At 36.9% G+C, this 13,878-nt stretch overlaps 1 protein-coding gene across 3 annotated transcripts in view; it reads left to right on the plus strand.

Moving 5' to 3' along the window:
• LOC110377368 (thyroid transcription factor 1) overlaps positions 1-13,878 on the plus strand; it is a 36,391-nt gene that overhangs the window by 18,132 nt on the left and 4,381 nt on the right. For 2 of the 3 annotated variants that reach the window (XM_021336235.3, XM_049848515.2), the window contains exons 3-4: positions 3,712-3,860; positions 6,308-6,403. In XM_021336235.3, coding sequence (XP_021191910.1) covers positions 3,712-3,860; positions 6,308-6,403 — 245 coding nt within the window. The remainder of the gene's footprint in view (positions 1-3,711; positions 3,861-6,307; positions 6,404-13,878) is intronic. The other variant, XM_049848514.2, reaches the window with a different exon arrangement.

Here is a 13,878-nt window from a genome sequence, read left to right on the forward strand (position 1 = left end):
CGTCGTGGTCAGTCCCCCGGTTCAATTACCGGGGTATTTGTTGTCAAAATATATGCACATCTCTGGCCGACCCCTGTCAGACACGGAGACATGAGAGTGGATGTATTTTTAGAAAATTATAAGGTTCGCTACCTACATCGGTGCTGGTGGGTGCCAAAATTGCATAAAATGCTTCCTTTTTTCAAGCAATTGTAGTACCTGAACATATTGGTCTAATTTTATAACAAAACTAGCCGTTTTCCCGCAGTTTCACCCGCGTCTCGTGGGAGCTACTGCCCGCACCGGGATTAAATATAGCCTATGTTACTCGCAGATAATATAGCTTTCTAATGGTGAAAGAATATTTAAAAGCGGTCCAGTAATTTTTGAGTTTATCTATTGCAACCAAACAAACAAACAAAGTTTTCCTCTTTATAATATTAGTATAGATAGACAATAGTTGTTGGCCCATCAGTCTATCTCAGTCGCACATGCAACCTATTTTTATTGGCTGTTCAAAATCAATTCAACTTTTTATCTACCAAATGACAGAAAATCTATTGAACTGTTCTCCCCAATTCTATAATCACAACAAAAGGAACCAACGGATTGCATCAATTATATTAAAATCTCATCGAACTATCTTCGGATGGCTTTGAGAGATGTTTGTAAACATCCTTTTACGTGTCATTTAACGATTCAATTGGAATCTAAAAACGCCCATTCAATGGCCATGATATAACGCTACGTTTCAATTAAACCGAGATGCGCAGATAACAAAATGTCCAGAGGTCCATTGACAAACAAAGGAGGTTTGAAGCGAGCGTGTACTAGCACTTTTTTGGGGACCCGTATACATTCATAGCTAGTAAACATTTTCTAAAGGAGTCTCTTTGACAAAGTGAGAGAGTATGACGGTAGTAGGCACTGATAGGATAGACGCATATCATTTAAGGTCCTCTATGTTGACACTACTTTTATGGACCACCGTCACTTCATAGAGTATTCATTCGTAAAAGAAATTGTCATGGATTAGGAAGGTATCGGGAAAAGTCAGATGTAAATTCCTTCTATGTAATTAAATCCTGTTGTATACGTTATGATGTTGGAATATGATAAAAAGTAAATCGCTTCTTTCGTGAACATTTAAATATGGTTTCAATTGGTAGGTTTTGTTAATTTAGTTTATGAAAAACGTGCACAGAACCCACAACTGGCAAAACTGATCGATGATCGAAAGATATCTCACAATACCACACACGCACAATAGAGTAAGACAGGATGGGGAGCAATATTTTATTGAAAGACCCTTTCTGTCGAGTGTTGTGTAAATACGCGCCGGATTCGGCGTGAGTAATGTGCCTGATATTGCTGCCAAAATGCTGATGTGCCGACCTTAGCGAATTCGGAGAATGAGCATTGCTTGATGAAAGAATTGGGAATTTATTGTAATGTAGGTATGTTTAATTCTGGAGCGAAATTCCCATATTATCTTAGTGCTACAGAAAATACAACGACCACCTATCACCTATACAATGTTCATTGCTAGATATGTGATTGGAAGTGCTGTCTGTATCACTTTTAAATGTTTTAACCGACCTCAAAAACGGAGGAGTAGTTTTAGAAAAACCTAAGTCGTTAATGTGTTTTTAAAATACATAATTTCTCTAAACCTTTTAATATAAGTTTTTCATAAAGAGAACATTAAGTATATAATATTTTTCCAGTTAGGTACATAGAACGCAAAATGAAATGTATCTATTTGATTGTCGCATTTCAATAGACCGCAGGACTACAGTCCCTATGCAAGAGGTTATCGGCCTACGCGATTAGGTTGCCAATTGTTATAATGACGGATGACAGCAATCAGTTATTTTGGCTGTTGACTCTTGAGGCTTGTTTCAATTGCACAAACAAGTTAATAACGTAACGTGTCAGGACACCGTCTATAAGTGTTTTGCTGGTATTAAAGCCTTGGATAATCATGATGTCTTTTTCAAAGTAAACGTAGAAAATTGGGAACTCCGTTTAATACCCGTGCGTGTTACTATGTATCTAAAATGGAACACAAATTCAGTGCTGCTAAATAACAATTCATACCTTTACCTACTGACGATTAGTTTTTGTGGTCTTGTTTTGAAAAAAAGGTACCTATTAAATAAAATTATTCTTTAAGTTTCCTTCAACCAAGTGTAATATGTTACATATTTAAAGTTACCTTATTTACGATGAAAACATTTAAATGTAATTTTATGTTCTCAAAGTGACTAAAATACGTTGCAAAGCTACTAGCGCGGGAAACCGCGTCTAGTGTCATTAGGAAAATGGCGGGCGCCAGCTTAAATGTTGCCAGCGCTAAGAGATTAATTCCTACCGCGAGAAAGTATTAATTTTTATTTTCCCGCTACTCCCCTTTTATAATTTGCAAGGATGGATAAAATGTTATTAAAATGATGCAGTTGTTCCGTTTAAGTGTAGCAAACATGTTTCAAATTATGAGCTTTATGAATTTTAGACGTCGGATTTTAAAATATGTAGGTAGGTACCTATATTAATATACGCAGTGTTGCAGAAATTACAAAAATCGTAAGCATGGAACCTTTTTAATTTAGTTAAGTACGAGTATGTATACTTAGTTAGATATGTATTCAGTATTTTCGAACATACGAGTACGTATATAACCTACATGTACATACAGAACCCGATCTGAACTAAGAATCTTGTGTGCAGTGTTTTCGTTTGCACTTAACCACAATAATTAGCTGAAAGCTTAAATCCTTGCTAAGTAGAGCTAATCAGCTAATTAATACCAAAGATTTAATGAATTTTAAAGTTTGCCAGAGACAAACGCTTTCAGCTATTGAAGTGGCCGCCATTATGAAAAGCTGCTGAAACCCAATACTCACTTAACTTTAAAAGCTGAAAACCTAATTAATTCTTGTTAATTGAATTCCCGTTATTCTCATTAGGGATTGCATTTTGGTATTTCATAAATGATTTAAATTATTTGATATGTAATGTATGATATAAGTGGAATGGTTACATAATAATTTGATTATGAATATCACAGGTAAAATGTCAATGTTCAAATTATTGAATGTCGATTGTTTTTAGAGGTATAACATAGAAATGGGATTTCACATTATTGAGCCCAAACTGATCTGTCTTAATACCTATCTACTAGAACCCTCAAAATGTTTATATGGAATATTCTTCCCGATTCAATTATAACACATCTTTGCAATATCTGAAAATTTATTTTCAATTAGGTACATTTGATAAAGCAATAAAGCGAATGGAAAAAGCTAAACTTATGTCTTAATATGCAATGTTTGTTGGGTTGGTATGGTGTCTACTTATGTAAGGGGAAACTACATTATTCCTGGTGTAGGTTACATACTATGTGCATAGACTAAGATCAATATTGGCAAGATAACCTGCCGAAATCATTCTTGGAGGTCTTTCGTATACTTCAGAATTCTTCAAAACTTAAATCATTATAGAGGGGATAAATCATTATACCCTTTTTTCTCTGTTTAACCCGTTGTATGCTGGAGCACAGATATACGCGAGACAAGATTGATTTTCTATTGTTTTATAACCTGCGTCGTTTGTAATATAATGTTGCATAAAATTAAATAAATACATACAAGAGTTTTAGCATTATGTGCACAGTTCTATTTCCGCAAAACCTAGTTAACAAAAGTGTGCGTATCTGAGCGGCTGCTTTAGTTTCCAGGCTGATGACGTCCACGTCCGGGGGGATGGGTCACGTCAACAATATGGGAGGTCTGGCGGCTTGTGCTGGACCTGACTCCAAGCCTATGCAGTTCCCTCTCGCGCAGAGGAGGAAGAGACGGGTGCTGTTCACTCAGGCTCAGGTGAGTGTTGCTAGTGGGAAATAATTTTGAGAATGGTAGTTTGTGTGCAGATGAAATAACAAGGATGTCGAGATGGTATGGCTGTTAAAATTCAAAATGATATACACGCAAGTCGTTCAATAAGCTATTATGTGAGTTCGTATTACAAGGTAACTGAAACGCTGCAGTGTCTTCCAGGATGTAAAACTTAAGCTGAGCGAAACGATTGTTTCACTAACATAAAATGTAATAAATAAAATGTAATAAATATATAAATAATTTACAATGAGTGAATATATATGTAATTGAATAATCCGATACAGCAACAGATCAATCAACTACATAGGTACCCAGGAAAAATCTAACATGAATCAATTAGTGGTTATAGAGTAGTAGAGAGATAGGTATTTAGTAATCTGTGGTATAATTACAACAGTAATATAATTACTTGCATTATTAACAGTACAGTAACTATAATTACTGTGAATTTTCCACATAGGTACCTAAGTATTCTATAGAAAAGCTTCACCATAAAAATATGTAGAATCAAATCAAATGCCTTCGGTTGTTCTGCTAAGCCTCCGTATTTGTGAGGTGGACCCTCGCGAGGGGAGCGTTATTTGCCGATCATTTTACAAATAAATACCAGTTGGGGGACCTTACCTGTTTAATTCGTAAGCCGAGGAAAGATATTCACTGTGCGATTAGAATTTAGCGTTTACAAGCTCGATTAATAAAAAATACTAATACTACAATTGATAAAATCCTTCTTTTTGGAAACTCGGTTTAAAATGCGATACTATTGCTACTATAATAAAATTATATAATAAATTAGGGAAACTATTAAAAAGATAAGAAAGCGGTCTAATAATGTTTATTTCAAAATTAAGTCTCGATTAGAGCATTTCAAACTAGCTGAGGAAGTGAAACATAGGAGTACATGAATAAATATAAGAAAATGACAAATATAAACTAAAAAATCAGTTTATTTGTATTACAAAATCACCTGCGATTCATCCCCCATTGTAAAGACAACAGAAGGATTAAACATCATCGGCTGTCGCTCCGTGCATAGCCGGCTTTACAAGGGTGAATTATACCGTGAAGCATGACCGGTTATACCAGGGCGCCGCCATGGTGACCGTGCGACTGTGACGGGTCAAATAAATGTGAAATTATATTGCAAGATTGAGAAAAGTTCTAAGACCTGTTTTTAAGTCGAGGTTCAAATCCTTGTGTCCAATCCAGACAATCTCCATCCAAATTATATTGTGCGCGATTGTCAAAGTAAGAGTTTTAAATTCAGCGGCAATTTTTGCATCGCATTATTTTGTTACCCATGCATATCTATAAATATTTGAGATTTGAGCTCTTTTTTTTTCTAAATCAAACGAAAAAAATCTGCAACTAATTTAATTATACATGATATTAGATGAATACCTTAGATTTGGTATCTATTGTTCAACATTTTATTTTATTGTATATATTCTAATTCAACGCAGGACAGGAAAATTGCTTTGCTCATTGTTGGCTTACAAACTAACTACCTACTAATTGGCTTACAAATACGTAGAATACTTAATTCAATGAATTAGCATATGAGAGCGTTCCATCACGACATTTTAATTTAATTTGACATAACCGTTAACTGTCACAAGACAATTCAAATCTAGAACATTCCAAATCAACGACCCAGCGATACTAATCAAATAATCAATACAATTTAACAGTAACCATTTCACGTTAAACCTTAACCAAGCGAGCGAAGCATCAAAAGCCAACTAGAAGCTAAAGCCAAAATTGCGTTAGCTGCGAGGGCGGGACAGGGCGGGCGGGCTGGGCGGGCGGCCCGCCCTCCGTCACATACCAGCCATCAACCGTGTAATTAATTCTATTTCCACGGAATTTTCAAGCTGCAGTTTGATTTCAATGTTGCTGTGTCTGTATGTTTGTGGGAGTGTGTGTGTGTGTGTGTGTGAGGTTAGGTAGATGATGTTAGGGGGATTTATTAAAATGTGATTGGACGCGAAGGATTGTTTTAAATGTTGTAACGTAAAACAGATTGAAAGATTTCCTTAGGTTTAGATTTACTTTACACCTAGTACTTACTTAGTAGGTGAGAATTCTAAACACGATGAAAAATGTTACATTCAGTACTTTCAAATAAATGGCACTGTGTGAAATAAGGCACGCTCGGTCCGTGGATGGGTGATCTTTTATATTCTGACAAGCTCTTCCGTGTTTCGCAAGTTGCGATGATTTGATCCCAGCGTTAGTCTGACAGAAAGTTTGACAATCAGTCGTACCTACTTAGGTTGAGTAGGTCAGATAGGCAGTCGGTCTATATACCTACTCAGCGGCATCCTGTTAAACGGAAAGCCGGCCTCAACATGATTCGCAAAGAGGTGTAAATAAAACCTTATTCATAGCCCACAAGACACAGTCTAACCCATAATTCCTTGGTCCAGGTGTACGAGCTGGAGAGGCGGTTCAAGCAGCAGAAGTACCTGTCAGCGCCCGAGAGGGAACACCTGGCGTCGCTCATACACCTCACGCCCACGCAGGTAAGGTTTTATATCTAAATGTAGGGTAGCTGTTTTTAACTATAACTTCAAGACGACCAACACCTTAGTCTGCCCGTGACCATGGATCTTGTAAAGCATCCGAAACATCGGGATTGAATAATATTAATATAACCGTGATAAAATCAGTGAAATAAGTTTTATTTAAATGTCTTGTATTCGCGTGAGTGTCAGAAATCAATAAGGTCTTATACCTCTAGGTTGTATCATATAGCTTTTGGACCATGAACATATTTCGTTGATAAATGTATGCGGCAACTGTTCCCCTGTATCAGTTTTTGGAGGAAATATTTATTTCTATTCCAATATACCTTAAGTTTAAAACAGTTTTTGTAAAGGTTGGCCTAATGTTTAGCTTATTATCCTTTATTGCACACACAAATATTTCAATACACTCAGTATAGAGAGGTTATATACAAAGGCGAGTTTAACCCAGAGTTCTTTCAGCAAACCTTAGAGCGCTAGAGAGATTCGATAGAACACTTAAAAGCTTAGATACTTAATTTTCAATTTTTGCTAGCGACTATTAAAAAAGATACGAGTGAGATACTTAGTTATTCCAGTGTTTGTAGAAACAAATTGGTTTAAAAATAAGAAAACAAATCGCAAAAACATAAAATTTTTCGTCCCCTAAACCAGATTTTACCCACCCTAATTCAAAGGAGGTACTTACAGAGTAACAAACAAGGAAAATTCCCTGCCGTAGCACTTATAAATCAAAGCGTTTCAACTAGTGCGGCCGGCTGTGATGACACGGCTTTAACGAGCTGTCTTATGTTGCCAGATTCAAAAATAGAAATGCGTGTGGTATATTTTTTTAAGGATTTTAGGAGAAAGTTCGATATTGAGTGAAGCTTAAAACTGAAGAGCTTCAAAGTGGTTTTATATGCCTACCTACCTACAAATTGTATTTGGTAGTATGGATAGGTATTGCAAATCCTTCGAAGCTTTGGTCATTGGTCAAGTTATCAAGTCATCAAGTTAAACTATGGAGTTTATAGTTTGTACACAGTTTTTTAATAAATCATAAAATCAAAATCTTATGAATTATGCGGCGGAAAATTCTCATCTATAACTCTCAATTTGTTTAAAATAGATTTAACTATAAATAAAAGCTCAAAACAAAAACATGAATAATTCAACCACCACCCTTGTCTCAACAACAACCCTTAAACTTTAACCCATGAAAAGAAAACCAAGCAACCTCCTTATGAATTTCGTCTAACCCTAAAAATCTCACGCCTCCCATAATTTAGCATGCCCACAAACAGACATACATTATCAGCTACAAATGTCAATGGGGTCCTGTATGGGCGTCACGGCGTGCCACCGACAACCGATCGTAAATCATTTTGTAACCGCGCTCAGAACGCCTCCGGCGCTGACCGGAGCGGAGTCAATTACAGAGAACGCCCACGGAACGTATGTGGCCCTGCGGCCGAGCCCGTTTGAGGGTTAACTGCCGTTTGGCTGTAGTTCGGGGTTGTGGTTATCTATTGAAGCCGATTGAATTACGTAATGGGTGTTTAAGTGAGCTTATTTGTTTCTGAGGCAGTGATTGTTCGAACATACAAAATGCTTAGTCGTAGTGTATGCGTCGGAGATGTTAATCTCTTTAATTGTAGAATTTAGGTGTTTTTCATTGAATGATACGAGAACTTTACTAAGCATTTGTTGCGGGATTAATGTTTAGTTTAAATATCCTATGACGAAAATCTTATTTATCTTTGACCTCCTCTGATACGAACATTGTAGTACAACTCATGTCTGCGAGTAGGTACTTCCGCTTGTATTAACCATTACTAGCTATAGTCATATTATATCCTAAACACAACTGCGTCTATATTATCCTGTAAATTAACGCACAATCGTGCAGCATACAGCAGCAATCAATAACCTAATTAACCTGCGCGCTCCAACAATACAAACTACACGGCCCAATTATAATAACAACGCATTATCTTCGGCTTAACGCGCCGCCATTGTGAACGTTTGACGTTTGTTTTGGCGCCAAACGGCTGGTGTTGACACCGTCAAAATGGAGATTATTCATGGACCTAACCATTGTCGGGGTCGGGAATTTATGAAATTTATATCGTCACGGCCAGAGATTATTGACGCATTGTTGTAAAGGATTTGAATTTTGTGAACGAATGTGGGAAATAGGGCGCGTGCCGCTGACAGTTGTACTAATAATGGCGATGACGTTTTTTTAATGTAAATATTTGGTCAAATATTTCATGGATTGTTCTGATGTGTGACGCTTTATTTGAGTTGTGTAATTGTTTCTGATCGATAGTAACTGTCAAACGAGAGGCTAAGGGTAACAATTGGAAGCAAGCTGCCAACTGCAATAGCAGACTCTCTTCCAAAACATCTTTATGATTGCAAATGCTACGACATTATATCTTATATCCTTTAACAATTTTGCTATCTGTCTTGTGAAGAAGCAAGACTCGCTTCCCTCACTGATCATACGGCTAGCAAGAATATAATATCCATTGAAAATTCATTTCCATTATTCAACACCATCATAATCAACAAAATTAGTTTCTCCATTTTTAATCGATTCTTTGCTGTTAGCCCTAAAGTGTTTTTTATTTGCACTTAAATCTGCTACTGCCGGACAGTCCGACGGCCCCCGGCGCTGTCAGACGCACGCTCGACGCGTGCAAGCCGCGTTAAGCGCTGTATTATCTGTATTGAGTTACGACAACTTCCTGATAATCTTTATGGACTTAGATGCATTATTTGTGAAGTTATAAGTGTTTTACTGATTTTTTTTCGTACTGAAAATCAGTTTTTCCTTGCCAAATCTACACCTTAAAGTTAACGTCAAATCGTTTCATCCCATTTAGGACGAATAAACGACATCCTCGCTAAATTATACGTACACACACTACTCACTACATACTACCGTGGCTTGAATAGTTGCTATTTTCAATAGTAGGGGTTAGAGTTCTATAGTTGTACCAGTTAGTTAGCGAATTAAGCCATCAAATATTGACACAAGCAAAACTAAAATTAAATTTTAGGATTAAGCCTTTAAAACTTAGCTATCTACAGAAAGCCAAACGCTAAAACCGTGCATATTCATGCCATTTAAATAGCCCAGCAATAAGGACGGTCTCGGCCACAATATCCCGACTGTTTGACGTTCATAAGCAAACAGAGGGCGCATTCGTTCAACTTAAGTAAATTTCGATGTTCGCGCTCACAGCCACCGGGGCCTCGCTTCTCTCAAATAAACTTTGATTTAATAATGCTAATGGCTATTTTAATGACTGCTGTATATTTTGTTTGTTTTCGCAAAATTGCTGTGGCTTATTGTATTCTCTTATATCTTTCTGTTTATACCTATAACAAAGCGATTTCTATGTTTTGTAAATTGGAGTCAGAAATTAGGTAATCGCTCCTTAAAAATAACAAAACACGTTCTAAATTTCAAAACCGTCATCGAAACCGTGAGACCTACCAAAAAGGTTGGCAACAAAAGCATACAGTCATTGTCTATGGTCACGAACTCTATGGTCTTGTCTCCGGCGGATGCGCGCATGCGGGCGCCCGACACGTTTAATGAGAGGAATGAAATAATGGTGCTTCATGAAACAATAGCTGTCAGCGATGTTCGTTCACTGGCCGATTCGAGTAGCCCCAGGGCCCCGGAAAAATTATAATGTTTTTATCAGACAACTGTTGATATGGGACCACAAATAATGTAATGTTTAATTTGACTTGGTGCTTAAGAACTGAAAAAATACTACCTCTTGTTGAACGAAATTATTTTATTTTTTTTAAGTTCCGGTACACAGTATCTAACATTATGCATGCATATTTAAGAACAACATTAGATATTCTTGCGATTGACCCCCCGAAGGTTCTTGCAAAGCTCTTGCAAAACAGCCAAACTAAGTTATTTTAATTAATTTTCTTCGATGTACTCTCTTGTGCCCAAATACATAAAGAACTAAGTATCTAGCAAAATAAATATTAAATACGCTGCAGATTTGTCAAAAGCTGCAGATAGAGTCGAAATTAATTTCAATATGCGCTCAAAAAAGCTAATATGAAATAAATAACAAAAACTCTTTTTACCAAGCCGTTTGTTGATATAGAATCATCGATATAAATCAGCTGCAACCTTTCTCTATTGCAATTGAAACATTTCAATTCAGCAAAAAAGTAACCATAGCTACTGAATTGCGGTAACTTCAAAAGGTTTTTTCGAAAACCCCAAAGTAGGTGCTTTCAATAAAATAATATTTACATTGAAATCATAATTATCGACCGCTACCTGACGGAAAGCCGTCGGCGAATCCCTCTGAGCTTATAATTTACCAATAATCCCACTTGTGATTTTTTTTAATCCATAATCGGCGTGGGATTTCAATAAGCTTCCCGTCAAGCACCCGGAATCATCTGCCTTATTCGCTTAGTAATTTGTCTGGTTAAATGCAATGGGTTTGGAGTTGCGGATTCCGTATGTTTTTTAGTTTGTATATCTCTTTATTCCACATAAATGTAAATTTTTATACATATTCATATTTTTTTACTATTAATATACGTATCAATGTTGTATTTGAAAAAAAAGGTGGTTTAGGTTGGGTGCTAAAAAGTACAATTTTTGTAGCAAGACTACAGTTTCAAAATCTGTATTTTGCCGAGCGTTATGTAGTAATGACGTTTTAGTAAGTTTTATTTTTTTACCAATAAATCTAGTCTGGGCTAAAGCTGACAATTGTTTTCCCCGATCTCCTTATAATTGACCAAGTTCAGTCGAATTATTGTGATCCTAAAATTGTAAGAGGAACTCTAAGGTTTTTTCATTATCTACGCTATCATTATATCCAAGCATTATACCAAAAGACCGCGGCTTCAATGCGGCCAACTTGTCAAAACAAATTTGAAAAAAAGTTTTGATTCGTTTCCCGCGTTTAATAACCGCGAAAATTATTGCCTGGCTTTTCGCTCGGGTTGCCAGCACAAAGCAATATATTTAAGATTAAAATTTTATGAATGGCAACGTTTTTGCAAGGTATTGTGAAGGATTAATAGTATCTTAAGCGGATGATACACCTGACACAGCCCTTTGTGGCACAGGTAAGGGGCATTATTTGAATTGTAATGCCCTATTGTAATATTGCGGTGTTTGCGTAGGATCTTAGGGGATCTTTTTGTGATTATTTCGCAAATTATTGATACCGAATTGGACAGAAGGTTTTTTCAGCCGGCCACATTTTGCGGGCATGCGTGGTTATTGAAGTAGGTTTTTAAATGTTTTTTGGTATTGACAACCTAGCAATTTCTCAATTATAACCTTGAAACTTTTGAGATATCTATGTACAAGTATTTTTAAGCCCGAATCACAAATCTTGCAAATAAAAATAAACGCAACAGAAATACAAACTATTTATTTATTAACTTCAATAACAAAGCATATTTGTCTAATCGCACGGCCGTCAAACTTGACAAGTAACATTTTAAAGCATCGTTATTACGCATACAACTTACAAATATTAATTTGGTGGATTGGAGTGTAAATATGAGCGCACAGTCACGGTCGACGGGCAGGGGTCGGAGTTACATTAAATGATACTTAATGCTTATGTACAGTTCATATATTGCTTACAACAGGGGTTTTATTTGTGGAAACGTATATTTGAAAGCCTTAAAGGTAGATTGGGTTCAGTTATTGTTGAATACATAATGATTTTCCTGAAAGTTACAAAATCTAATAGTATAGTCAAATTATTCAGAAAAATAAGCATCTTGTAGTATACAATTTTAAATTGTAGATCCTCTATTTTCTATGGGTGATGCGTATCATATTTGCCTGCAAATAACCTCATTTATAATTCCAAGAATCTAAGACAGTTCCTATAGTCTTCTACACAATGCATGTTGGAATCAAAAGATTCACTATCACCTGAAAAAACAGTCCACAACAATTTATTTGTAACCAACATTCACTCACGTACTTTTCCGCCATCTTTATTTTGCATCTGTCAAATCTAAGTTCACCGTTAAATTCGAAATTCATCTTTGGAATAAGATTGAAAATGGTTTGTTCAATAGTTTTGTGATTACATGTAGGGTTTTTTGCTCAATATTTTTATAAGTAACTAAATAAATGAAGCTCATTGATGCGCTGTCATGGCGCGGTGTTTACTCAGCGCGCCGTCGGATGCAGAGATTTCTGATACAATAATGTGCGACAGTCATCCATTGTAAAAGCTGCGGGGAATGACAAATCAGTGACACGCCGTACGTATCTAAATGAAGCGATGATGGGAGCGTTTATTTAATAATTCTAACGGTGCCTTGGTTATGAGATGTTTTGTCGAGTATCTTTGTCGTTAATCTTATCGTGTGCGTTTCTTATTCAAAATCCATAATTTCTCTGGAAAGTTTTTTTATTTCTTGCTCGACCAATTTTAAACAACGAACTAAAAATCCTCTTGTCTTTTAAAAGTACAATTAATAAACACACAGCAAACCAAACTACCCAATGTTTGTGCTACTGCTACTCGTAAAATCCTAAGAATTGATTTACCAACACTCGTAGAGCACACTCGAGCACGCAACTGAGCCCAAATACCAGCCATTGTCAGCAAACGTTTCAAATATTAAAACGTCAAACTCATCGCTGGAAAAAATCACTGCAGCAAATGAAGAGCTAAACAAACACGAGTGCATCTTTATTTATAATAATTGTCGCTCGATATTCCGAGTCATGGTTCACAGAAACGGAACACCTACGCGAGGATCCATACGTCGTACTATTTCTAAAAACTATACGACTCACTTTCAACCTTATTACACACAGAGAAGGTCTGATTCCGATAGCCACGTTTTTCTGACGAAGGAAAGCCATCGGCGCCAAAATTGACTCGTATTGTAAAGATGACAGCCGGCTGGGTGGCCGCTTTTTCGTTTAAATGAAGGTGATTTTTTAATAGCACGAAAATATCTATTCATGAATTCGAGTCCGTGAGAATGTCCCCTATAATTACCGAATAACTAAATAATTGAGGAAATACCAAAACGGATTCCAGTAGCCGGTTCCTCGTTAGCATAGCATAATAGAAAAACATTACGCTTGGCGGCTAAGTGGGTGTAAGCTCAAGCACGAAGGCCCTCGGACACACCCGAAATGTCTCATCACTCGACGAGTAACAACAGTCGTTTAGATGTAAAACAAATAAGTGAATGGCGCACTCGGGCGTAGAGTGCGTGCGAGCCAACACCGGGCATTATGCACAAGGAGATTGAAAGAAAGTACTCCACACGAGAGCGTCCAAGCCTCGGCGGAGTGCAATAAGCGACGCCCGCCGACGGGGCCCGTTCATTAACTCTCACCTCCTCCATAAATAACCTAGCGAGCATCATTCCTGAACGCAGCACAAAAGCGCGCGTCACTGCTGCCAACGTTCCCACAACGAAGCACCACATAGTAA

This window comes from Helicoverpa armigera, chromosome 20, assembly GCF_030705265.1.
Source record: "Helicoverpa armigera isolate CAAS_96S chromosome 20, ASM3070526v1, whole genome shotgun sequence".
Lineage (NCBI taxonomy): Eukaryota > Metazoa > Arthropoda > Insecta > Lepidoptera > Noctuidae > Helicoverpa > Helicoverpa armigera.